Source organism: Rhinatrema bivittatum, chromosome 3, assembly GCF_901001135.1.
Source record: "Rhinatrema bivittatum chromosome 3, aRhiBiv1.1, whole genome shotgun sequence".
Taxonomy (NCBI): Eukaryota; Metazoa; Chordata; class Amphibia; order Gymnophiona; family Rhinatrematidae; genus Rhinatrema; species Rhinatrema bivittatum.
The window spans coordinates 191,241,903-191,269,206 of NC_042617.1; the positions used below are offsets into that span (position 1 = coordinate 191,241,903).

Below are 27,304 nucleotides of genomic sequence, written 5' to 3' on the forward strand. Positions count from 1 at the left end.
TGTTTCTTTTTTCCCTCTAGTCTTTAGATGATCGAAAATCCTATTACTTATTTGTGGATAATCCGAAGCCTACTGAAATTTTGATCAGTTATTCTGCATTGATACGCTGGGGAGACACTGGACGTAAGTATAATATAAAATGAAAACTGCATATCTGTATTAACGAGCTATAAGGAACTGTTATGACATTTTATCTTAAAGTAAGATTTTCTTCTATTTTTGTGGCATAAATTAAATCATGTAGAGGGCAGTTTTCAAGGCAATTTATGTGGGTAAAATGTATTTAATTGGCTGGCTACAAAATTGTCCTTCTTCAGTGCAGCTAATTTTTTGCATTTTGTACTACAATGTACATTAAATGATGGCCCTCTAGAAGGCATGCTTAGGTTGAAAGAGGGAAAATATGCATAACTTTCAAACGTGTGCATTTAATTCATACAGATTTGATAATAGAATTTTAGAATCTGCGCAGATCCATCTGAACAGGTTCTAAAATACACATATCTATGCTCCCTAAAGTATATGTACAATTTTGTGGATACTCAATAACTTTAATATGTGAGTGCTCTTTCACAAATCTTACATGAATTTCAGGTTTTGCTGGTTTGGGCTCATTCCAAAATAGTGTCTACCTCCCCACCCCAGCCAGACATCTAAATTTCACCACCAGGGATGTAGATAGTTTGGCCTTCCTGGTGGTGAGGGACGAGGAGCAGCTGTTTTCTGGGGGGGTCCAGTGAAACAACTGCAGGATGAGACAGCCCAGGTGAGACCTGAAAAATGAGTAACTTGTGGGATATAGGAAGGGGGTTAGGAGGGGTGTGAGTTTGGGGAGTGGGGTTTGGAGGATTATGGGTAGAGGTTGGGATTGGTTGGGGAAGGGGAGGAGGAGTGGGGTTTATGGGATATAGGATTGGGGGAAAAGGGTAGGAGGTAAGGTGAAAGCGGAATACAAATATAGATGTGCAAAATGACAGCGAAGATGCATGGTAACATTGGATCAAGGGTTAACTGTAAAAATTGGATATTTATTATTGAGGAGGTCACAGAACCAGCAACATTGAATTAAGAGGAGAGTGGTTTGACCAGCTATGTACCAGGCAAGAAGAGGTCGGAAGTGAATTCCATAAAGGGCCTGTCAGGGAGATGTCAAAATGGTCTATCTATTTTCTTCTTCTATCAGAGGCCCTACTATTCCCCTGCCATTCAACAATACCCTGTCTCTGCAATAACTGAAAGAATCCCTCATGCACAAAAACTTCTTCCCTCTAAATCTCCTGGGTCATGCCCCAGCATGTCAGGAAGTACAACTTTTAATACACCCAACAGGCCAACTATAGAAGTAAGTAGGGTGTTAGAACCTACTCCTAATACCGTTATCAGGACCTTAATACCCAACAAAAGACTTTTGTGGCAGCATGAAGACCATTGATGGCTTAGAATTCAAGGCATACTCCAACACATACCACCCAGCCACTGGGGCTACCTCAAAGCCCTTATCACTAGCTAGCTAAAGAACCTACTGTATCTCAGGGAACCTATATATGTCTTTGCAACCCTTATAGCAGATGGGTGTCTCACAGATAGAATCACTTCCCATTGCCTTCACCTTTTCCATAAATGGAATGCACTCTATGGTTTGTGTGATGCTGCATATCACACCCCTGTGAATACCAGCTGACAACTTGACAAACACTTTTATCTCTGTTCACAGATTCCACCAGCTCAGAGGAGGAGGAGGAAGAAGAGTAAGAGCAGCAGGGATGTGGGCTACAGGTTACTAGCAACCAGCACCATCACCAGATCCTGCAGCAGCACAGAAACCACACCTGCCCCCAACTGGTGGCTCCGGGCCTTAGCCTAATGAGGCGCACCTTTTCTCCTCTCCCATATAGGGCCTTCTTTCCACTTTCCCATGGGATCTCTGGACACCTGAGGGTGCCCAACCATTGATGGGTGAGGGAGACAAGCAACTTGCAGGGCATCTTCCCCTGGATTCTGGCCTGCACCCTATGACAGAAGAGATGGGCTCTGTGGCTGGAGCACCATGTTGCGACCGTCGGTCTTCGACGGCTTCGCCCTGCCTACCTCTCACTACTTGCGGCTCCTCCCACTCACCTCGAACTACTGGCTGCCGCGGTGTCTGTTTGCCGTCCTCTCCGGCGTCCCCGGACCGGCTTTGGTGCTGCTTCCCACCTTGCTCCTCCAAGGAACCTTAGCGCGCGCACGCCGCCCTCATCTTTATTTCCACGTTGGGACGAACCTGAGGGGTGGCCCCTTGATATGACGTGACGCTGCCCGGATATTTAAACCTACAGTATTTGCTAGCTTATCGAGTTAGCAACGGTAACTCTACAGATGGGATTTGCTCTCCATATCGAAGAGCTCTGCCACTCCAGTGCTATCTGGAACTCTTTCACCCTTCAAGGTTGCTAATGGGGTACCCGCTCCTCGGGGGCCTCTTCTGCTTCTTTCAGGTGCTATCAGGAAACCGGTACTCTTTCCTCGAGGGCCCATGTTCCCTGAGTCGCTGCCTGAATCTTCAAACCTTTCTACTTGGAAGACTTCACTAACAGTTTCCATCTGTGAGTACAACTACCATCTATTCCACAGTATTGCATCACTGGAACCAGATACTCGCTCCTCGAGGGCCTGCCCTCTGTTCCGGTTCCAGACCTCTCATCTAGTGGACTCTCTGTTACTGCTACGTGAGTACAATACAACTGAGTCTCTCTGCTCCAAGGGATCAGGTACTCGCTCCTCGAGGGCCTGGTCTCCCTGTCTCGGAGCTTCTCCTAAATCTACCTGAGATTCGGAATGCTTCTCATTGTGTACACTCATAACTCTCAGTCTTTTTCCACTACAGTACAGCCTAGCAGAGGATTCGCTGTTCCAGCATTCTGTGGGAGACCTGCCCAGCCAAGCGCAACATCCACTACTCACTGCTGCCACCTCTGGTGGTTTCCAAAACTGTTTAATAAAAGATTCAAATCTGTGTTTGTGTGTCCAGAGACTAGCCTGACACTGTGGTCCCTCACGGGATTGCCCCCTGTGGGCGTGGTCAGCTGCCACAGTGTCCAAGGATCCACTCAAACATCAATAACCATAACAGATTGCTAACTCCATGGATCCGGCTCAGCTCAATGCCTTGCAGGCCATTCCAGGCCTGGCCCTACGCATTGCTGAACAACAAGACGCATTGGAAAAACTCACTACTGCGTTTCATCAGCTGCACGCACAGAAGAATCAAGGCTCTACTTCCAGTAATGAAGGTCAGTTACCTGAAGTAACTGTAAAGACTACTGTGCCTCTTGCTGCTCCAGTACGTTTCTCTGGGGAGAGTCAGAGAACTAGAGGCTTTTAAACAAGTGTTGTATGCATTTTGCATTACAACCTTCTCACATCCCTACAGCCTATGCCAAGACTACTTACATTCTATCTTATCTTGATGGAAGGGCCTTGTCTTGGGCTTCCTCGCTGTGGGAATGCAAAGACCCTATACTTCAGGATATTGACAGATTTATGGACTTGTTCAAATCCGATTTTGATTATTCTGCCCGACACACTGTTGCTGGTTCTGCTTTGGTGGACCTGAAGCAAGGCAAATATCCACTGGCTGATTTCGCTTTAGAGTTCAAGACTCTTGCGACTGAATTATTTTGGGACCCTAGATGCCTGAAAACTCTTTTCTTCAAAGGTCTGGATTCCCGCTTGAAGGACGAGCTGGCCGCTCGTGAGACACCTGACTCGCTGGATGAACTAGTGGCTTTAGCTACTAGAATTTATCACCGGCTTCGTGATAAGGTGCAAGAACTCAAGCCTGATAAAGGACCTGTTCAAAAAGAAATTTGTGCTAAGCCTGCACTCAGGATGGTTCCTGTAACGCCTGTTGCCAGTGGTGAAAAACTGATGCAACTTGGTCGCAGTCACCTGACATCCAAAGAGAGAAGATGTTTGGAAGAGGAATGGCTGGTGCATGTACTGTGGACAAACTGGTCATGCAGTCCAAACATGCCCCATATGACCAGGAAATGGATGGGCCTATGTCCTGCGGGAGGACATTTCTTAGGCCTTTCTATGCCCTTTCCTCCGCTCTCTCTGCTTGTCTCTCTGATCTGCGGACCTTTGGAATTCCAGACCCTTGCCCTAGTGGACTCAGGGGCAGGAGGTAATTTTATTCTACGATGATTAGTGGAACATTTGAGGATTCCCCTCACCACTTTGAAGACTCCACTACTCTTATCGTCTATACATGGAGAGCCGTTACCGACTGATGTTACCTGTTGTACCGAACCGGTATCCCTCTGCACCAGAGCCCTCCATACAGAGTCAATTTCCTTCTTTGTGTTAGAGAAGGCCATGCACACTATTGTTCTGGGGTTACCCTGGTTGCAGCTGCACATGCCACAATTCAATTGGGCTATGGTGGAACTCTCCCGTTGGGGCCCAGAATGTCATGGCAAATGCCTAAAGGAGGTCTCTCCTATTCTCTGCATGCCTACAACTCCAGTGATGCCAGGACTGCTGCCTCAGTATGCATCATTTCATGATGTTTTCTCCAAAGAAGCTGCTGACATCCTTCCACCACACAGATCTTATGACTGCGCAATAAGACTGGAACCTAATGCTGAACCTCCTAAGGGACGTGTCTACCCACTGTAAGTAGTAGAGAACAAGGCCATGTCCGAGTACATTCAGGAAAACCTGCAAAAAGGTTTCATTATACCATCTAAGTCTCCTGCGGGTGCAGGCTTCTTCTTTGTGGGGAAGAAGGACGGCACTCTGCGTCCTTGTATCGACTATCGAGGTCTGAACGAGATCATGATTAAAGACCGATACCCCTTACCTCTGATCTCAGAGCTGTTTGTTCGACTTCAAGGAGCCAAGATATTCTTAAAACCTGACCTAAAGGGAGCCTATAACTTGGTTCGCATCCACGACAGCGATGAGTGAAAAACAGCTTTCAACACTCAAGATGACCATTTCGAAAATTTGCTAATGCCCTTCGGCCTGTGCAACGCTCCCGCTGTGTTTCAGAACATGATGAACAACATTCTGCGGGACCTTCTGTACAAAAGTGTCATTGTATACCTAGATGATATCTTGATATTCTCACAGGATATGTCTACTCATCTAGCAGATGTCAAACAAGTATTACTGAGACTTTGAGAACATCGCCTCTACGCCAAATTGTCAAAGTGCGAATTTCACAAAGAGTCTGTGCCTTTTCTTGGCTATATCGTCTCGAAACAAGGCTTCCGGATGGATCCCCAAAAATTAGAGAGTATCAAGAGTTGGTCTCAACCTACCAGTCTGAAGGCCCTGAGATGATTTTTGGGGTTCACAAATTACTATAGAAGCCTTATAAAGAACTATTCTTCTTTGACAGTGCCCTTAACTGCAATGACACGGAAAGGGGCCAACACTTCTAAATGGTCTGCAGAGGCCATTTCCGCGTTCGAGAAATTAAAGACTGCCTTTTCCATTGAGCCATGTCTGCATCACCTGTACCCCAATAGACCCTTCATCGTGGAGGTTGATGCTTCAGATGTTGGAGTAGGGATCATGTTAAGCCAAACTGGAGATTCTAAAGCCTTACATCCCTGCTCCTTTTTCTCGCGACGCTTTTCTTCTGCAGAGAAGAACTATGGGATCGGAGATAAAGAGCTCCTGGCTATTAAACTGGCATTCGAGGAATGGTGGCCTTGGCTCAAAGGCACCCAACATCAAATTACCATATTCTCGGACAACAAGAATCTAGAGTATCTCTGTCATGCGCAACGTCTTAACCACAGACAAGCCAGATGGTCCTTGTTTTTTAATTGCTTTGACTTCGTGCTCAAATATCACCTCGGTGACAAGAATACCAGAGCTGATGCCCTGTCATGCTCTTTCTTCTCTGAGGATGTTCCTGAAGAACCTTAGCACATCATTGACCCGAAGAAAGTCATCTTGGCGGCTACCCATTCTGTGCCTGCCGGAAAACAATTGTGCTTAAGAACCTCAGAAAGAAACTTCTATACTGAACTCATGATTCCAAATTGGCTGGCCATCCTGGTCTGTACCCTGCTGAAATTACAGAAGTACTATTGGTGGCCTACTATCAAGGAAGACACATACTCCTATGTAGCATCATGCTCCAACTGGGCCAAACATAAGCCTACTTCTGGTCAGCCTTGGGGATTGCTATAACCGCTGCCAGTTCCGGAACAGCCATGGACTCACATTGCTACTGACTTTGTAGTTGATCTACCTCTTTCTGGAGGAATGAATACTATATGGGTGACGGTTGACTGTTTCAGCAAGATGGCTCATTTTGTGGTGCTGCCTGGCTTACCCTCAGCCTTGGAGCTTGCAAAGCTCTTCATCTCACACATCTTTCGCCTTCATGGCCTACTGAAGCACATAGCCTTGGACAGAGGATCTCAATTCACGGCAAAATTCTGGAAGGCTTTGTGCAAGCTATTTGACATCTCTCTGGATTATACATCTGCCTATCATCCACTATCTAATGGCCAAACTGAAAGGATGAATAGGACCCTAAAACAGTTCATTCAGGCCTATGTGAGTTGCCGTCAGAATACCTGGGCCGAGTTGTTACCATGGGCTGAATTCACCATTAATTCACATCCAGCATCATCCACTGGATCAATACCATTTGAAGTGGTATATGGACGTTTACCTTCACCGCCACTTCCACTGAAGCTTTCAGTGTTGTTCCCAGCAGCTCAAGCCTCTGCTGATGATATCCATCAATTATGGACTCAGACTAAAGATATGTTAATCAAAGCAGGTGATCGAGCAAAGAAGTCCTACGACGCTCACCATTCTAAAGTGCCTGTGTTTCAACCTGGTGACAAAGTCTGGCTATCAACTAAGCATCTGAGACTAAAGTTACCCTCCACTCAATTTGCTTCTCGCTATGTTGGACCATTTCCAATCCTCTGACGTCTTGGCAACATTACATACAGACTGAAGCTACCGCCTGGATTGAAAATCCACAACGCATTCCACGTTTCACTTCTGAAACCTCTTATTCTCAGTGAGTTCTCATCCAAGTCTCCTGAACCAACTTCTATCAACACAGAAGAAGACCTTGAATATAAGGTTGAAGCTATTCTAGATGTAAGAAGACGTGGCAAAACTTGGGAATACCTTCTATCTTGGGAAGGTTATGGCCCCGAAGAAAATTCTTGGGAGCCGATGGCTAATATCCTGGATAAAGAGATAGTTCTTCAGTTTCACCAGATGCATCCTCAAAAACCAAGACCTGGTACAAGAGTTGGAGTTCGCCCTTTGAAGGGGGGGTACTGTTGCGACCATCGGTCTTTGACGGCTTCGCCCCACCTACCTCTCACTACTTGCGGCTCCTCCTGCTCACCTTGGACTACTGGCTGCTGCTGCATCTGTTTGCTGTCCTCTCCGGCATCCCCGGACCGGTTTTGGTGCTGCCTCCCGCCATGCTCCTCCAAGGTACCTTAGGGCGCGTGCGCGCACGCCGCCCTCATCTTTATTTCCACGTTGGCGCGAACCTCAGGGGTGTCCCCCTGATATGACGTCATGCTGCCCGGATATTTAAGCCTACAGTATTTGCTAGCTCATCGAGTTAGCAACGGTAACTCTACGGATGGGATTCACTCTCCATACCGAAGCTGCTCTGCCACTCCAGCACTATCTGGAACTCTTACACCCTTCGGGTTTGCTAACGGGGTACCCGCTCCTCGGGGGCCTCTTCTGCTTCTTTCAGGTGCTATCAGGAAACCGGTACTCGCTCCTCGAGGACCCATGTTCCCTGAGTCGCTGCCTGAATCTTCAAACCTTTCTACTTGGAAGACTTCACTAACAGTTTCCATCTGTGAGTACAACTACCATCTATTTCACAGTACTGCTTCACTGGAACCAGGTACTCACTCCTCGAGGGCCTGCCCGCTGTTCCGGTGCCAGACCTCTTGTCTAGTGGAATCTCTGTTACTGCTACGTGAGTAAAATACAATTGAGTCTCTCTGCTCTAAGGGATCAGGTACTCGCTCCTCGAGGGCCTGCTCTCCCTGTCTCGGAGCTTCTCCTAATTCTGCCTGGGACTCTGAATGCTTCTCATTATGTACTCATAACTCTCAGTCTCTTTCCACTACAGCATAGCCTAGCAGAGGATTCACTGTTCCAGCATTCTGTGGGGGACCTGCCCAGCCGGGCTCAAAGTCCACTACTCACTACTGCCACCTCTGGTGGTTTCCAAAACTGTTTAATAAAAGATTCAAATCTGTGTTTGTGTGTTCATAGTCTAGCCTTACACTGTGGTCCCTCATGGGACTGCCCCCTGTGGGCGTGTTCAGCTGCCACAGTGACCAAGGATCCACTCAAACATCAATAACCATAACACACCAGCTCCAAGCCCAGAGGCCTAGGCTCTAGCGGCTATCAGGGATGCAGTTCAGAGGATGGAGGAGGATGTTCGCGACCTGTGCACTGACTTTAGGTGGCTGGTGGAGTTTCTCACCCTGGCTTAAGAGGGCTTCACAGCTACTCTTCAGCTAGTAGGCAATAGGCATCAGCCGACCACCACAGCCCCCAATCTGCTATGCCTATTAGAGCTTTTTTGGCCCTTTTATTTATGTAAATAGTTTTTTCCCTAGGTTTTCTCACCCCAGCCTCTTATTTTTTAAATTTTAATAATTTTTATAAAAGTTAATTTTAAATTTAATATAGTGTATGTTTTCTTATGAATGCTAAGTACCATGTCTTCCCAGTGTCTATCCCCTTTCAGGATAGCCTGTGCACTCACTCAGTCACCCACAATTTGTCTTCCATGTAGTTTGCCATGCAGCTCTATCCTGTAATCTCTATCCTCCACTCATTTATCCTTACAACCTCATCAGTTTCACCCTAGGTTATTTGACATTTCATTTTCTACCTAGCAACCCCTGAATGTCCTTGCTGAAATGGGCTCAATATATCAGAACTATAAGTCATCGCTTAGGTCTTACCTCCTCAAAGTACCAGAGATAAGAGTGAGGCCTTGTCACAAATAATGGTATAGCCTATACAGCAAAACATCATGTCTTGCAAAACCACTTGTAGAGACTCTCTAGGTCTCCATTAATTGGCCCTAATCTGTGCTCTGTAGTTAGGATAGGGGCATACCATTAAATGCAGCATCTCTGAGATTTGCTGGAATGGTGAGCTCCTATTTGCCTAAGGGAGGGGGAGTAGAGAAAGAGCAATGTGACATTTTAGTTTGGAGTTTGAAGAGAAAGAAACGGTTTTTCCCATCTTTAGTTTGGCCCTTACAGCCTGATCTTTTATAGAAAGGTTTTTTGCCTTAACTGTGCACCCCCTGCCTGGAATGGTTTGCCTCGGAAGTTTGAGTAAAGTGAACTAGTTTTGGGTAAAGTCAGTTTTGGAGTTTTTCTTCTTTTTGTGTCTCCCTGGTCCTGGCTGGAGGAAGGACAGGCCATGACTCAGGAATTTGAGAAGACCTGCTTTGCCCCTCTCATCATCTGTGTAGGAACTGTGGTGATTCTCCAGAAGAGAGTGAGTTTCCTTAGAGTTAAGAGGATTTGGGGGGGGGGGGGGGGGGGGGGGGGTTGTATTTTTCCTGAGTGGGAGTAAGTTTTTCAGCTACCCTTCCTTACCCACAGTCTGGGAAAAAGGAAAATCTGATTTTTCCCAGCCTAAAGGCTTTTATTACAGGGAGATTCAATGGAGCACTTGAGAGAGGAGAGCTGGAGTAGGAGAGTCAAGTCATCTGAAGATCACCACTGGAGTCTTTAACCTGTAATACCAGACACTGACTGGTTTTTGGAGATCTGGAGTTCAACTGGGACTTTGGGTACTGTTTGGGGAAAGGATACTTCCACTCTAAGGCTACTCCAAGCCCACCTGGGACATTTATCTTTCCACTCCCTGCAGGATAAGACAATCTCAGGACTGAGTACTGAGGAGCACTTCCACAGAGAAAGAGAGATAGAGAGAAGAAAAACATTTAATCCAAGAGAACAGTCTGAACATCAATGTTCAAAGAACATCAAAGTTATTTAAATAACTTGCTAAATTCATCACCTCTATGTTAACCAAATGTGTTTTGCTATTTAATCAATTGTTCTCTGCTTATTTTACTTTACCCTCTAGTTGAATTTGTTTAAACTACTTCTTTCTCTTCTTACGGCCATGTTTTACACTCGCTGTTTATTGTAACTTTGTCTTTCTCTATCCGTGTTAATTGGTTTTCCCCTAGTTTTGTTGTAAACCGGTACAATAAGACTTTGTCTTGAGCATCGGTATATTAAAAGAATTTAAATTAAAAAAAATAATTTAAATAAATGTAAGTGGGAACAGCCATGATTATTTCGAACAAATCAAAGTAAACTTTTAATTTGGAACACTCCACCAGTGAGTCTAACCTTTTCAGTGTACCACTCCCAAAGAGCTGCTAGTAACATACAGGGATGGGATTCCATCTACACGCCTTGGGCCTTCCCCCCACTAGACAAGAATCTATATCCTAGGGCAAAAGGACCGGTGACTTTACAATTGGCGCTTAACCTTCAGATTCATTGTGGCCCCAGCAAAGTTCAGCTAACACCTTCAATTGAGGTTACACATTGGGGAGACAAGGAGCTGGCAGTTAGTGGCCTTTCACTAACAGGAAACCTTCCAGCAGAGAAAACATTTCATATAGATGTGCAGGTAGGAGCTCCTTTCAGCAGAAGCTGTCTGCATCAAGTTCTAATCATTCACTTCTAACTCTGAAAAACTGGTTATGTAAATTAAAGTAATAGTGAAAAAAGTCTGTTTTACCCCATGGTGATGAAGGCCAACCTGGAGATCAAAAGGTGCCCGATGAAACTACAGGCTTCATCCTCACTTTCTCCATGCTTATACCAGTTCGCCTCCATGGTAGGGGCCAGCTTTTCAGAAGGCTTTGTGCTTCCAGCTGGAAATCCTTCATCGCTTTGCCAACTCTTTTTTCTGTGGAAGTACCATATGCCAGCCAGAACACAGCTTTCCCCTGGGCCCTTGTCTTTTACAAGACATATAGGCCAAAATAGTATTTGAGGGCTTTCCCATTAAAGCTCTCAGCTGTGAGCTATTGGGACTCCAAGATGTTACTATTAACTCTTCCCCTCTCTTAGGGTCCGTGAGTTAGTGGGCCCTTGGACCGAGGTGAGAGTTGGTACTGCCCATGGGGAGGAGCCCCACTGGGCCTCACCATTGGGAGGCGAGGTCTGTAGCAGCAGATGACACAGCCCAGGGAGTACAGAGAGAGAGAGATGCTGGGGTGTGGATGCAAATACCAGAGTAGGAACTCCCTGTGGTGGAGTGCTAAGGGAACAACCCCAAAGGGCAGAGCCACGTTGTGAGTCAGCCCGGGAGAAATGCCGTAGGCTTACCCGAGAAGCGTGGAAGCCCAAGGGGTCTCTGGCAATGCACGTAGACGCTACCCTGAGGAGCCGGGAACTGTGAGAACAGTCTCTGAAGTAAAGCAGGGCACTGCCCCGAGGAGCGGAGAGCGTGGCGTAGTCACTGAAATACACAAGACACTGCTCCGAGGAGCGGAGAAGCGCAGTACAGTCACTGAATGTTGTGGTTACGTGTGTTTTGGGTGGATCCTTGGGCGCTGTGGAGATGACCAGGCCCACGGGGAGGAGCCCCGTGGGGAGCCACAGCACTGGACTAGACTCGTACTACACAAAACACAATAGTTCTTTTTTAGACAGCTTGAAGAGAGCCACCAGGTGACAGTAGTGAGGCAGTTAGTAGTCGCAGTCTCAGGGACCTCGGCAGAGGGAACCCTTCTCTCCTAGATGACGTCAGGAGGTTCCGCAGCAGGTCTCCCAGTAAGGAGATACTGTGGATGAGATAGACTGAGAGTTAGAGTACTCACTAGCTGTTTGCTGTTGATATGCGATTCCACCAGGTATATTGTAGAAGGTAGAGGCACCAATGCAGGGAGAGCAGGCCCTTGAGGAGCGAGTACCTGTTCCCTATAAGGCACCTGAAATAAAACAGAGGGCCCCCGAGGAGCGGGTACCCAGGTTAGCAGTTACCCCGAAGGGCAGAGAGAGAGCTTCCTGTGGCAGCACTGAAGCGGCAGAGTACGTAGACAAGAATGGATTTGAGTCCTTGCTAACTCAAAGAGCTAGCAAATTAGTGAAAGTAATATACCCGGATAGCATGACGTCAGCATGAGGGAACGCCCTCGAGGTTCGCACCAAGGGTGGTACAAAGACGTGGGTTGCGCGCGCGCACCCTAGTAGGTACCTGGGAGGAGCAATGGCGGGAGGCTGCACCATAGCTGTTCCGGGGACACCAGAGAGGTCGGCTTGTAGATGCTGCAGTAGCCATCTTTCCCAGGTAAGTGGGAGGAGCCGTGAATAAGGTGAGGCAAATGGGGCGAAGCCGTCAAGGACCGATGGATGCAACAGTACCCCCCTTCAAAAGGCATCCACGCTGTTTGCTACCAGGTCTTGGTTTTTGAGGATGCAAATGATGGAAGTCCTGTAGCATCTCTTTATCTAGGATATTAGACATTGGCATCCAAGAGTTTTCTTCAGGGCCATACCCCTCGCATGACAGGAGGTATTCCCATACTCTGCCTTGTCTTCTCACATCGAGAACTGCATCTACTTCGAATGGTGTTGATACAGTGGATGTTGCTTGATGAGAATTAATGGCAAATTCTGCCCAAGGCAACAGTTCACTCCAATCATTCTGGCGAGTGTTCACGTAGGCACGAATGAACTGCTTGAGTGTCCTGTTCATCCTCTCTGTTTGCCCGTTGGATTGAGGATGATATGTCAATGTGAAGTCGAGAGAAATATCGAACATCTTACATAGTGCCTTCCAGAAGTTAGCTGTGAATTGGGCTCCTCGATCGGAGATTATGTGCTTAGGCATGCCATGCAGGGGGAAGATGTGCATAATGAATAGCTTGGCGAGCTCCATGGCGGTGGGTAAGCCTGGGAGAGCCATAAAATGAGCCATCTTCGAGAACCGATCTACAGTTACCCAAATGGTGTTGGGTAAGTCTACCACGAAGTCTGTGGCAATATGTGTCCATGGTTCTTCTGGCACTGGCAAGGGTTGGAGTAGACCCCATGGACGATCTGGCTGTGTCTTCTGTTTAACGCAGTTTGTTCAGGAAGCAACGTAGGAGAATGTGTTTTCCTTCATGGTGGACCACCAATAAAAGGTTTGAAGCTTAGACAGGGTTCTATGTTGACCAGGGTGTCCTGAAAATTTAGAGTTGTGGGCCCAAGCCAATAACTTTTTTCTGAGGTTCTTGGGTACGATGGTCTTTCCTGCAGGTACTGAGTGGGTAGCTGCCAATATGACCTTCTCAGGGTCATTGATGTGTTGTGGTTCTTCTGGAATGTCCTCGGAGAGGAGTGAGTGAAATAGAACGACAGCTCTGATATTCTTATCTTCAGGGCGGTACTTGAGCACAAAGCTGAATCTGTTGAAAAACAGAGACCATCTCGCTTGTCTATGATTCAGGCACTGTGCGTGGCGAAGGTACTCCAGATGCTTATGGTCTGTGAAGACCGTTATTTGATGTTGCGCTCCTTCGAGCCAAGGGTGCCATTCTTTGAATGCCATCTTTATAGCCAGAAGCTCCTTATCTCCTATGCCATAATTTTTCTCTGCAGGAGAGAAGCAACGGGAGAAGAATGAGCATGGTTGTGAAACCTTTGAATCCCCAGCCTGGCTTAATACGGCCCCTACGCCAATGTCTGAGGCATCGACCTCCACGATGAAAGGCTTGGAGGGGTGTGGGTGTCAAAGACACAGCTTGCTTGAAAAGGCATCCTTTAGTTTCTGGAATGCAGCTATAGACTCTGGAGACCAAATAGCATCATTGGCACCTTTCTTCGTCATAGCTGTAAGTGAAGAGTAATTCTTGATCAAGTTCCTGTAATAGTTGGTGAAACCTAAGAAGCATCTGAGAGCTTTTAACCGCATGGGTTGCACCATTTCTTGATACTCTCCAGCTTCTGTGGATCCATTTGAAAGCCTTGGTGGGAAACGATGTATCCTAAGAAAGGCACTGACTCCTTGTGAAATTCACATTTGGATAGCTTGGCGTAGAGATGGTTCTCACGGAGCCTCTGTAGTACTCTCTTAACATCCTCCTGATGAGTGGTCATGTCTTGAGAGAATATCAAGATGTTGTCCAAGTAAATAACAACACACTTCTAGAGGAGATCCCGGAAATTGTTCATTAAATTTTGAAAGACAGCCGGGGTGTTGCACAGGCCAAAGGGCATCACTAGATATTCAAAGTGACCGTCCCGAGTGTTGAAGGCCGTCTTCCATACATCGCCAGCTCGAATGCGAAGTAAATTGTAGGCTCCTTTCAGATCCAGTTTGGAAAAGATTTGAGCTCCTTGTAGTCTGTCGAATAGCTCTGAAATCAGAGGCAGGGGGTAATCTATACATGGACATAATGTTCCATCCTTTTTGCCCACAAAGAAAAAGCCTGCACTAGCAGGGGACTTGGATGGTCTTTTTGGAGGTTTTCCTGAATGTATTCGGACATGGCTTTATTTTCTGCCACGGACAGGGGGTATACCCTACCTTTGGGTAGCTCCGTATTAGGCTTCAGATTAATAGAGCAGTCATAGGGTCTGTGAGGTGGAAGGTGTGTGTAATAGCCTGAATGCATATGTGTGTGTGTATGAGAACTTGTAAGCATGCGTGAATATGTGTGAAAGTCTGTATGCATTTGTGAATGTGTATGAGAAAGAAAGTGTGTGTGAGAGCCTGTATGCATGTGTGAGTGCATGTGGAACTCTGTATGCACGTGTGAGAGCCTGTATACATGTGTGAGAGTGTGTGAGAGAGAGAGCGTGCATGAGAGCCAGTATGCATGTGTGTGTGAGGGGGAGAGAGCCTGGGTATGAGAGAGAAGGAGACAGAGCATTGGTATATGTATGAGAGAGAGTGTGTAAGCGAGTGTTTGTGAAAGATAGAAAATAAACTTTTTGTAGCCCCCTTCTACACGACAATCTTAGGGTGACTGGAAATTAAAAGATTCCATGTAGGGAGAAAAGGGAATTTTTTTATTGGTATTAGTTTAAATTTTTGGGTGTTATTTGATGTCTGTTGCTCTGAAATATTTTATTGGTTTTAAAGACCTTTTTGAAAGTATTTGAGTTTAATTATTGAATGATATTGTTTGTCAGATGTTTTAAAATATTTATTCTTTTTATTAGTATAGTTATACTATTATGATAAATGTGTTATATTTCTTGATGTTATTATTTCTTGATTTTATTATTATTTTATGAGCAGTGATGGTGTTTCTGTTGCACTGCACACAGAGTCTGGTTTCTTGTGATTTCCAGTTCAGTTTTTGTCTACACATTTCTATTTATACTTTATAGTATCTTTATTCAGTATTTGGTAACAGTCAATTTGTGTTCTGCATGTGTGACTGAGGTGACATGTTCTGCTGGTATGTAATTTCTTTTTATTGATCTATAGCAGCCTGGCTTGTTCTATTTTCCTAATAGGAGGTATATTGATCTTTTAGAACCTGGCAAAATATTTGCAGTGTTGCCTTTTCATAAGTTGGATTGTTACTGTTTGAGTGCTAGCAGTTAGTTTTGGTATGGGAGGTTTACTATATTGTAACTGTAATTTAGTTTATTCATGGTTTTCTGAGGGCCAAGCCTACATCAAACACACTTTACAATAGGCCTAATACCAAATAGGTTCTAAGTGTCGTTAGGCAGGGCTTTCTAGTTGGCACCACAGCAGTGCATTTAAACATAATATGCATGTGATAGTTTTACTTCAGAAGACTATGAATGTTCTTTTTTATCATAATTTTTAATTCTGTTTGGTGAAGACTGGGAGAGAGGGAGTGCATGGCTCTAAGGTTTGCCTTGGGCCCCTAACAACCTTGTGCCAAACTGGAGAGAGTATACCACCAATCTGGAGAGAGTATACCACACACAGACCCCCACCTTTCACCTATTTCCACTTTATCCAAGGGGGAAAATGCTAGAGAAAGGTGAGAGGCAGATGGCTAGGGACCCTAGGAGTGTAGCAGGGTTGCCAACTTCCTAGAAATATCACTGACAAACTATCTGCCATTCCTCTGGGAATTTTGACCCCTGCTTTCTCCCTTCTACAGTTTTTCAAATCACCAAAAGGGCCAGACTACAAGGGGACCCCTCTCGATGATTTGACCTGTGCCATGTATTGGAGGGGGGTGGGGGGAGCACCATTTTATCCCTTGCCTCAGGCAGCAGATTTCCTTCAGATGACGCTGAATAAAGTTTTCATTTGCTGTCTGAAACAACTTAAGTCTGACTAATTCTTTAACTGCTCAGCAATAGTTTTCCACAACAATGGTGCTGCCACAGAGAAAGCTTTAACTTGGGTTGGTTTTAGTCTATAACCCTTTAACAGAGGAAGCTGTATTACGTTCATCCCAGGCGATTGTAAGAACTGTTCAGAAGCGTACCACTTCAATTTACCTTTTAAAACACACAAATCTGTATTGGCTAGGAGGGGTTGAAGGAACCACCGACTCCTAGATGTTTGTAGTTACTTTTGCAAATACCAATAAAAATTGTTTAACCATAAAACACACAAATCTTCTCGAAATATTAAATTGTGTAAAATCACTAACATCTCCCCAAGGCCTACTGCCCAGGAGGGAAGGGTTAGGTCGGCCATCATAGTTGGTGATTCGATTATTAGGAATGTAGATAGCTGGGGGGCTGGTGGGCATGAGGATCGCCTGGTAACATGCCTACCTGGTGCGAAGGTGGCGGACTTCACGCGTCATCTAGATAGGATTTTAGACAGTGCTGGGGGAGGAGCCAGCTGTCATGGTACATGTGGGCACCAACAACATAGGAAAATGTGGGAGGGAGGTTCTGGAAGCCAAATTTAGGCTCTTAGGTAGAAAGCTTAAATCCAGAACCTCCAGGGTAGCATTCTCTGAAATGCTCCCAGTTCCACGCGCAGGTCACCAGAGGCAGGCAGAGCTCTGGAGTCTCAATGCGTGGATGAGACGATGGCGCAAGGAAGAGGGATTCAGTTTTGTTAGGAACTGGGGAACCTTTTGGGGAAGGGGGAGTCTCTTCCGAGGATGGGCTCCACCTTAACCAGGGTGGAACCAAACTGCTGGCGGTAACCTTTAAAAAGGAGATAAAGCAGCTTTTAAACTAGAACAAAGGGGAAAGCCGACAGTCGCTCAGCAGCACATGGTTCGGAGATAGGTATCTTCAAAGGATACTAATGATGCATTAGAATTAGGGCATCCCGACAGTGAGGTTCCAATAATAAGAAAAGTAGTCCAAGTGCCTTCACCTGAGCTAAAAAATTCTAACTTATCCCAATCAATTAAAAAGCAGAATGAAAATACAAACAAAAAAACACACTTTGAAATATTTGTATGCTAATGCCAGAAGTCTAAGTAGTAAGATGGGAGAATTAGAATGTATAGCAGTGAATGATGACATAGACTTAATTGGCTTCTCAGAGACATGGTGGAAGGAGGATAGCCAATGGGACAGTGCTATACCGGGGCACAACTTATATCACAATGACAGAGAGGAGGATCTGAGAGGCAGGGTGGCACTTTTTGTCCGGGAAAGCATAGAGTCCAAAAGGATATAGATCCTGCATGTGTTGGGGAAGATAAGGATCATATAAGAGACTACATGCTATTGCTCAGTAGAACCTATATGGGTAGAAATCCCATGTGAGTTGGGTAAGAGTATAGTGATAGGCGTATACTACATTGGAATTTTTTTAGCTCAGGTGAGTTTTTAATTACAGGCACTTGGACTTCTTTTCTTATTATTGGAACCTCATTGAAGGGATGCCCTAATTCTAATGCATCATTTGTATCCTTTGAAGATACCTCCCTCTGAATTATGGGCTGCTGAGCGACTGTCGGCTTTCCCATTTGTTCTAATTTAAAAGCTGCTCTATCTCCTTTTTAAAGGTTAGCGCCAACAGTCTAGTTCCACCCTGGTTAAGGTGGAACCCATTCCTTCAGAAAAGACTTCCCCTTCCCCAAAAGGTTCCCCAATTCCTTACAAAACTGAATCCCTCTTCCTTGCACCATTGTCTCATCAATGCATTGAGAGCATCCGGAGCTCTGCCTGCCTCTGGGGACCTGTGCGTGGAACAGGGAACATTTCAGAGAATGCTACCTTGGAGAACATAAGAACATAAGAACATGCCATACTGGGTCAGACCAAGGGTGCATCAAGCCCAGCATCCTGTTTCCAACAGTGGCCAATCCAGGCCATAAGAACCTGGCAAGTACCCAAAAACTAAGTCTATTCCATGTTACCATTTCTAATGGCAGTGGCTTTTCTCTAAGGGGCGGATTTTAAGAGCCCTGCTCGCCTAAATCCGCGCGGATTTAGGCGAGCAGGGCCCTGCGCGCCGGTGCGCCTATTTTACATAGGCCTACCGGCGCGCGCAGAGCCCCAGGACTCGCGTAAGTCCCGGGGTTTTCTGAGGGGGCGTGTCAGGGGCGTGTTGGGGGCGGGCCGGGTCGGCGCGGCGTTTTGGGGGCGTGTCGGCAGCGTTTTTGGGGCGGGCCCGGGGGCGTGGTTACGGCCCGGGGTGGTCCGGGGGCGTGGCCTGATGCGCCTGATGCGCCTGATGTGCCAGCAAAAGTATGCCAATTCGCACGGTTTGAAAATCTACCCCTAAGTGAACTTAATAGCAGGTAATGGACTTCTCCTCTAAACTTATCCAATCCTTTTTTAAACACAGCTATACTAACTGCACTAACCACATCCTCTGGCAACAAATTCCAGAGTTTAATTGTGCGTTGAGTAAAAAAGAACTTTCTCCGATTAGTTTAAAATGTGCCCCATGCTAACTTCATGGAGTGCCCCCTAGTCTTTCTATTATCCGAAAGAGTAAATAACCGATTCTCATCTACCCGTTCTAGACCTCTCATGATTTTAAACACCTCTATCATATCCCCCCTCAGCCGTCTCTTCTCCAAGCTGAAAAGTCCTAACCTCTTTAGTCTTTCCTCATAGGGGAGCTGTTCCATTCCCCGTATCATTTTGGTAGCCCTTCTCTGTACCTTCTCCATCGCAATTATATCTTTTTTGATATAATTACGATGGAGAAGGTAACTGGATTTCAGCTTTCTACCTAAAAGCCTAAATTTGGCATCCCGAACCTCCCTCCCACATTTCCTGTGCGATGGAGAAGGTAACTGGATTTCAGCTTTCTACCTAAAAAGCCTAAAAAGCCTAAATTTGTCTTCTACCTAAAAAGCCTAAATTTGGCTTCCCGAACCTTCCCAAACCTCCCTCCCACATTTTCCTAAATCGTTGCTGCCCACATGTACCATGAAAGCTGTCTCCTCCACAGCACTGTTTAAAATCCTATCTAACTGATGCATGAGGTCTGCCACCTTCGCACCAGGTAGGCATGTTACCAGGTGATCCTCACGCCCATCAGCCACCCAGCTGTCTACATTTCTAATAATCGAATCACCAACTATGAAGGCCAACCTAACCCTTCCCTCCTGGGCAGTAGCCCTGGGAGACTCATCCTCGGTGCAAAAGGATAATGCACCACCTGGAGAGCAGGTCCTTGCTACAGGATCCTTTCCCGCTGCACCAGGTTGATGCTCTCTGTTCATGAGACCTTCTTCCTCCAAGGTAGCACCAGGGCTGCCAGTCTGAAGTTGGGTCTTGACTACTATGTCCCTGAAGGTCTAATCTATATGTCTGCCTCAGCTCCTCCAGGTCTGCCACTCTAGTCTCCAGAGATCGGACTCTTTGTCTGAGAGACAGGAACTCTTTGCATCGGATGCACACATGCAACTTCTCACTGGCGGGTAAAAAAATCATACATGTGACTCTCAATGCAAAAGACTGGGAGGCCCCGCTCTTGCTGATGACTGCTGCCTTCATCTCAAATTTGTTCAGTTCCTAGTTAAGTTTTAGGTTGGTATGGGAGTAGGAATGTGTCTAATTAGCATTCTTTAAATGTATTAATATATTCACTATATGTCTGGTAGTGGCCTACATGGGAATGATCAAGCTCTCAATAAGGTGTGGTTAATTCGTGAAGTGAAGTTAAAAGGCTGATTTTTTTTTTTTTTTTGTGTGTGTGTGAACATGGCACCTGCCTATAAATTAAAGGATGATTGACTATTTAAAAATAAACACACTAACTTCTGCTTATTGGCTGCCTTACTGACTATCTAAGAAATAACCATATTAACTTCTGTTTATTAGCTGCCTTACTGTCTATTAAAAACATAAACACACAAACACACTAAATAATATACCCCAATAGTTTACTTCTCTCCAATACTTTAAAAAAAAATTTCCCAAGTAAAATTTACTTATTCCTTTCAGCCACCAGCAAGGTGATCCTCTCCTCTCAGTGCTCCCACTGGATTACTGAGATCTTCCCTTGCAATATATCTTGTGATTCTAAGGTAAATTAGTACAAAACAATGCCTTTGGAGATTTACAGTCAGTTAGTTGTCCTGAATGACTCACTTCTGTTCTGATTAACATATGATGGTACCTAATCAAATCAATCACACAAACTTAACACTCCAGTTAATCAGGCTGAGTGACTCACTGCTGACTTGATTAACAAATGTTGGTACCTAATCAAACCAAATCACACTACCTTAAAACCTTTCCAAGGTAAGTAACTGAACTGTTCAACCTTTTTACTTAGGTATACACTGTTCCTAGCTTATTTCTAGCTTCTGGCTACCTTTTTTTTTTTAATGCAAACACACTAACGTCTGTTTATTAGCTGGCTTACTGACTGACTATTAAAAAAAAAAAAAACACTGACTATTAAAAGCATAAACACACTAAATAACATACCCCAATAGTTTACTTCTCACCATCAAGGTGATCCTCATGTCATAGCTCATTCTCTGTGAGTCATGGCAGCTTCGGTGGCCCACTTGCATACAGTACCATGGATGAGATCTGCAGAGCTGCGACTTGGAGTTCCCTCCACACCTTTGCCTCTCATTACTGTATGGACAAAGATGGCTGACGCGACAGCAGTTTTGGTCAGTCGGTCCTCCATAACCGTTTTCAGCAGTGAAAACCAACTCTTCCTGCCTTGGGCCCTTTGTTTGGGGTTCAGGCTGTCTCCCTCTGTGGCCGACGGCACCGGGGTTGTTGTGCCTGTTGGCACCTGGTTCGATGCCTGTCGGTCTTGCTTGTTGTTCGGGAGCAGCCTGTAGCTATGTATTCACCCATGTGTGAGGACTACCATCCTGCTGGTCCTAGGAGAAAGCAGAGTTGCTTACCTGTAACAGGTGTTCTTCTAGGACAGCAGGATGTTTGTCCTCACGAAACCCACCTGCCACCCCATGGAGTTGGTTTTTCTTTGGGTTTGTTGTTTTTGTTATTTGGTTATTGTATTTTTTGCGAATTCTACATTATAAGACTGATGAGGGACCCCATGTGGATGAACATAAGAACATAAGAATATGCCATACTGGGTCAGACCAAGGGTCCATCAAGCCCAGCATCCTGTTTCCAACAGTGGCCAATCCAGGCCACAAGAACCTGGCGTAGATAGTGGCATGCTGGGCATGCTCAGTGTTTTGGTCAATGTTTCTAGAAACTTTGACATAAGTTTGACATAAGTTTTCCACGCTGGGCTCCATCTGATGATGTCATCTATGTATAAGGACTAACATCCTGCTGTCCTAGGAGAATATCTGTTACAGGTAAGCAACTCTGCTTTAGAACACCAATACAATTCCTAAGGGAAAAAAAGAACAAGCCAGATACTACACAGTAGCAGTATCCCTCACCTCAGTCATACATACAGAACATAAAATGACCCTTATCTAATACAAAATAAGGAACCACAAATTAAAAATAGAAAATTTAAGACAAAAACTGAAATAAAAATCCTGACAAGCCTAACACTGTATGAAGTACAACACCAGAGAAAAAGAAACAGAAAAGCATTGCTTCCTGAACTGTGCAAAATGGAAATATATTAGAAATCCACATTCTCAAAGCTGGCTTATTCCACTCTCTAAAAACTGAAAATAAAATATTTTCTACCTTTATTGTCATGCATTATTTCAATAATTTTGTTGGTCTTGGACTTCTCCATTCCACTTTCCTTTTCTTCTCGCCTCCTGTTCTTCCCTTCCTTCCCTATATCGATCTCAGACATTGATCCTTCCCTTTTTTCTTTTTCTCTTTTTCTTTCTTCTTTGTCTTTCTGTCTACTAATAGTTAAATTTCACCCCTCTTCTCCTCCTCATTAACCATCCAGCCCTCAGTCCCCCTCTTGTCATCTCCCAATTATCAACATTCCATCTCCCACTCCCCTCTAGCCCCTCATTCCCTCAGTCTCTCCTTTTCTAGCATCCTGTTACCCCTATCTCTTTCACCCATTTCCTAGTTCCCCATTTCCACCACCCTCTATACTCAACCTATGTGTATCTACCTTTTTGTGCCTCTCCCCTTACCAGTCCCTGCTTCTTCCCTGTCACTCACTCCCTCCCTGGCCTCCAGCCCATTCTTCTGTCTCTTGCCCCCTACTCAGTCTCATATTTCCCTTCTTTCACCACCTTCCCAGTCCCATTCCCACCTTCTCACCTCTTCACAAATCCATTCCTTTCCTCTCAAATCTCTCCACAGCACTCCATTTTCCACTGCCTTTAACCCTCCCTACCTAGTCCTCCAAACCATTCATACCCTCTCTGTATCCCTCCCCACCCTTCAGTCCCCTTCTCACCACCATCTCACACCCTCACTCCTATTCCCACCTCAACCAATCTAACAGCTTCCACTCTTACCCTCCAATTGCCAAGTCCCCACTGCCCCCTCCCGCCCCAAGTACCAGCTTAGGTCCCTACTCTCCACCATTCGGAAGTTTCTGACTTGTCCCACAGCTCTGTGTCAGAGTTCCAGCTCTTCCTCCTTCCCCCAATACCCATCTCTGCTCTTCCCAAGTTCCTGTTCTCCCCCTGCTCTTCATCCCAATACCTGCTCTTACTGAGTCCCCAAATCTCATTCTTCTCATGATCCTCCCCCAGTCCACAAATCCCATTTTTCCCCTGAACTACCCCCAGTCCTGCTTCCCATTCTTTGGGGCCGATGCAAAAAAATACGCGGAAAGCGGGCGCTGAAAAATCAGCACCCGCTTTCTTAACGCCCACATGGTGTCCTCAAGGGGGGCGCCATGCTATATGAAAATTAGAGGGTCATGCTAGCAAGAAGGCGCTAGAGTCGCTTGCACGCCCCTAGCACCTCCTTGCTAAAACGAGCCAGCAGCGGCTGCCAGTTACAAAAACCGACGCCGGTAAACGGCATCAGTTTTCATAACTGGTCGGTCTTCCTAACTTGAAGGTCTGCTGAGGTATTTTTTTTTTCTTTTTTTTTTACTTAAGAAGTATAGAAAAGCATTTTTTTCTGCTTTTCTGAACTTCTTTTACAAGCACTCAACTATTAACACCTGCTCCAGGCAGGCAATACCTGAGAGCTAAATGCGTGTCTGAGACGCACACTTTTTCTTTTTGAATGCGGAGTGAATGAGTAATAGCCTCATTCACATGCATTTGCATGTGATGAGTGCTATCACATTCACTCCGCGTCAGACGCGCGTTAAATAGGCACTAATCCCCCTATTGCATTAGGGGGTGGATTAGCGACTGTTTAACTCATGTCCGACTGCGGGTTATACAGTGCGCTCTGAATAACCCTTTCTTTTCCCCCTACCAGCCCTTGCCTCCCATTATTCATTCTGCCCTCAGTGCCATTCTTCTCCTGCTCTTCAACCTTTCCCTTCTCCTGCTCTTCCCTACACTGTCCCTTCTCTCCCTCTGCCCCAACCCATACCTCTAAGCTGGTTGGGCTGCAGCTTAAACACTGATACCTCCTCTCCTCTGTGGCCCATGGTGAAATATCCTCTGAACTGTGGAGGTCTGTATCTACAGAGCCCCGCATAGTTCAAATATCTGCTGTTAGAACTTCCTGGGGTTGCACAGTTCTAACAGCAGATGTTTGAACCATGTAGGGGCTAGAGATGCAGGTCCTCATAGTTCAAACAGGGATGTTTCACTGCGGGGCTGCAGGAGGAAGGTATCACTGGTGTTTAAACTGCAGTCCAATCATTTTATAGGTGCCGGTTGGAGCAGAGGAAGAGTAAGGGAAGATTGGGTGGTAGGGACAATTGAGGGGGGAATTGATAACATGGAAAGTCAGTGGTGCATGCCACACCCCTTTTTAAAGTTGGTGGTGCCTGTGCATCACTGTGCACTATGGATGCTACATCCCTGTACATCTTTATTCTGGAGTTTCTAGGCATGAGACTGTAGGCTTCTATGAAACAGTAACATAAGAAGCATATCATTAAACTACTGCATAGGTTCTGGAATATTTTATTGGAATTATGACTATATTTTCATAGAAAGACTATTTTAGAATGTGTTCTTGCATTTTGAGAATATACTTCTATTATGAAATGATCATCACAATATTAGTCAAGCTTTTAGATTGGATTGCATGGTTCTCAAGTTTGTGCTTTGTTTTGGTTATTTTGTTAACTTGTAGTAAATGCTTATAATTGTCATGGTGCAATCTTTTGTTTTTAAACTGAACTGTGAACTGATCTTATTGGCTCTGCTTGCCTTCTCAATATGGGATCAATAAATAATCTGTTTTAAAGATCTGGTTCTCTAACTGTAAATTATCTTAAAACATACTTTCTTCTCATATAGATCTGTTTACTAAAGTGTATTAAAACTTGTGGTTTTAACATATTTTAGTTAACGTGATACTCAGTAAACTGTGGTTTAGTAAATACCATGGTACTTTTTCTGCAGCCAGGAACATGTGGGCTTTAACATTGGAGGGAACATGTTCACATTTTTGCCACTGGAAACGTGTAATCAAGCTCATCCCACCAATGAAGTCTTAAAGGACTTGAAAGCTGAACAGAGAGCCAACCATGAAAATTAACTCCCCCTCCCAAAAAGGTTCCTCTCCAAAAAGGACAATATGTAAGCCCCTCCCCCATTACAACAGTAAAGGCAGTGCTCTCTTCAGTACCTCTCCCTAACATCTTGGTCCCACCCCCAGTCCTTTCTACCCTGCTGGCACCATCCTTAAAAATGGCACTGGGGGAGATGCTTACAGAGAGTAACTTTTGGAGGGGAGAGTGGGATTTGTGTTTCAAGAGAAGAGGGATTGACCCTTCAGACCCGTTAGGACTTTACTTGGACCGAGGGGAGGGTTTGGAGCATCAGAGCTAGTTAACCCCGCTTCATAAGGTATAGTTTGACTAGCACAGCTTATTATGGGTTGCATCATGTACATGATCTGCAGTATGTCTGTTGCACACTAATGAACAGCTTTGTATGCATTTGTATACAACACAGCTCATTAAATTGGCAACTTGTTATACCTGATTTGTCTTGCAAAAATAGGGCACACTAAGGATTCCTGAAGAATTTCTTATTCATTTATTTCCCTTAGAGAATCTTCTTGCTCCTTCCTTCTGGAGACTTAACACATACAAAACTTTGAGTGCTTCCTTTCTACTTCTGAAATTACAGAAACATATTTCACAGTTAAATTTATTTTTACAAATGATATGGAGTTAGCACTTAGTATTGCGTGCCTGTCCTTGATCTCAATCTGCTCAGTAAAAACTTTAGGCTCTGTTGAATAGATAGTAGGTTGCTATTTGGAAAGCTGCTAGCTACGGATATTTTAATGTAGAACAGCAGTAGCAGCTGAATTTTTTGGAACAGTGGCAAATAGCTATATTATGCCAAACATATGGTTACAAATATTTTGAGCAAACATGAATGTTTAGAGAAGACTACTACCGTTGAAAGATTTTGTTTCATTTCTGCACTTTTTAAAATTTTGTTTTACAGATATGCAAACTGATAGACTTAATCAACCTCATGGTTTACTTGTTGCTGAACACTATTCTTGGAAAAGCCTGGTCACTGGACCAGTTGCACTAAAGACCCAGACGCATGCAACCAAAGCTACAATTCTAAGTCTGTGTCCTGGGTCAGTTAACGTTTTTCTTTCAATCATATACTGATTTATTTTGCCAAAATATGTTCTTACCTAAAGCTTGTACATATATTAGATATATAACATCTATGCTTACATCTTTAACTCATTTAATATACTCCTGGTTTTATGTTTAGATATTTTAGATGTGGAGTATCCTTTTGAAAATATGTGAGCTAGCAGTGCAGCAGGGTACTTAAGTACTCATAAACTTTGCACCTGCTTCAAAATTAAATCCCTACACATTGCTTGCTAGCTCCATCCTGCTCCTGCCCCTTTGCAGTAGAAATGTCCCCACACTGTGAAATAACATGGGTACTTTTACTCGCTGATAGAGAGGGCAATTTTAAAACACTTTTACCCAGGGTGATAGTGTCTGATGATTTAAAAGTAGTGAATAAGTATGATAAGATGGTGAATAGAACCAGAGGGTATATTAGGCCACATAAAAAGAGATGTAGCCATCAGGAAAAAGGAGTTGATAGTGTCTGTGTACAGGTCAATGGTTAGGCCTCATCTGGAGTACTGTGTTCAATATTGGAGGCCGTATCTCACAAGAGACAGAGATAAGATAGAAGCAGTCTAGAGAAAGGCAACCAAAATGGCATAGGGTCTGCACCAAAAGATTTATGAGATGAGACTTAAGGACCTAAAGGAGAGGAGAGACATCATGAGGGGTCCTTTCAGTTCTAGTTTTACTTCAGAGCCTAATGGTTGTAAATTGTTCTTCTTTGTGTGTTTTCATTGTGGGGCCTCTTGGTTCACCTTCTCTTACCTTCCTTGTTTTAGGTTTTTTTTTTAGTTTATTCATGTTCTTAATTGTCTGCTATTTCCTTTTAAACATGTCTGCTATTTCCTTTTAAACATAAAGGTGGTGTACAGTTAAAAATATTATATACAGTAAATATATAAAAACCAAGCATATAATAATATACAATAAGATCAAACAAACATATACATGCATCAAAATAAAAAAACATAATAAACAGATAAGGTTTTTTATATCAAATATTTTAAAAGTCAACTATCTAGACTAAGCGACGAAAAGAACATGATAAAGATTATTGGAGAACTAAACAGCAGGAACAAGACAGAAAGGTCGAGCATAATGTCAGATTCACATGTAGTCACAGTATAAAACAGAGCCCCTAGATTCCTATCAGAGAGATAAATTATCCTAAATGTCATTAAAAGCTAGTGTAAATAACCAATGTTTAAGGCTACATAAGAAATTTTAAGTAGTTTTCTTGCCTTAAATATAA

General features: G+C 44.6%; 1 protein-coding gene across 1 annotated transcript in view; it reads left to right on the forward strand.

The window, feature by feature from the left end:
* Positions 1 to 27,304, forward strand: part of ADGB (androglobin) — a 790,434-nt gene that overhangs the window by 448,249 nt on the left and 314,881 nt on the right. The window contains exons 17-18 of the mRNA XM_029594040.1: positions 21 to 123; positions 25,895 to 26,036. Of these exons, the coding sequence (XP_029449900.1) occupies positions 21 to 123; positions 25,895 to 26,036 (245 nt within the window). The remainder of the gene's footprint in view (positions 1 to 20; positions 124 to 25,894; positions 26,037 to 27,304) is intronic.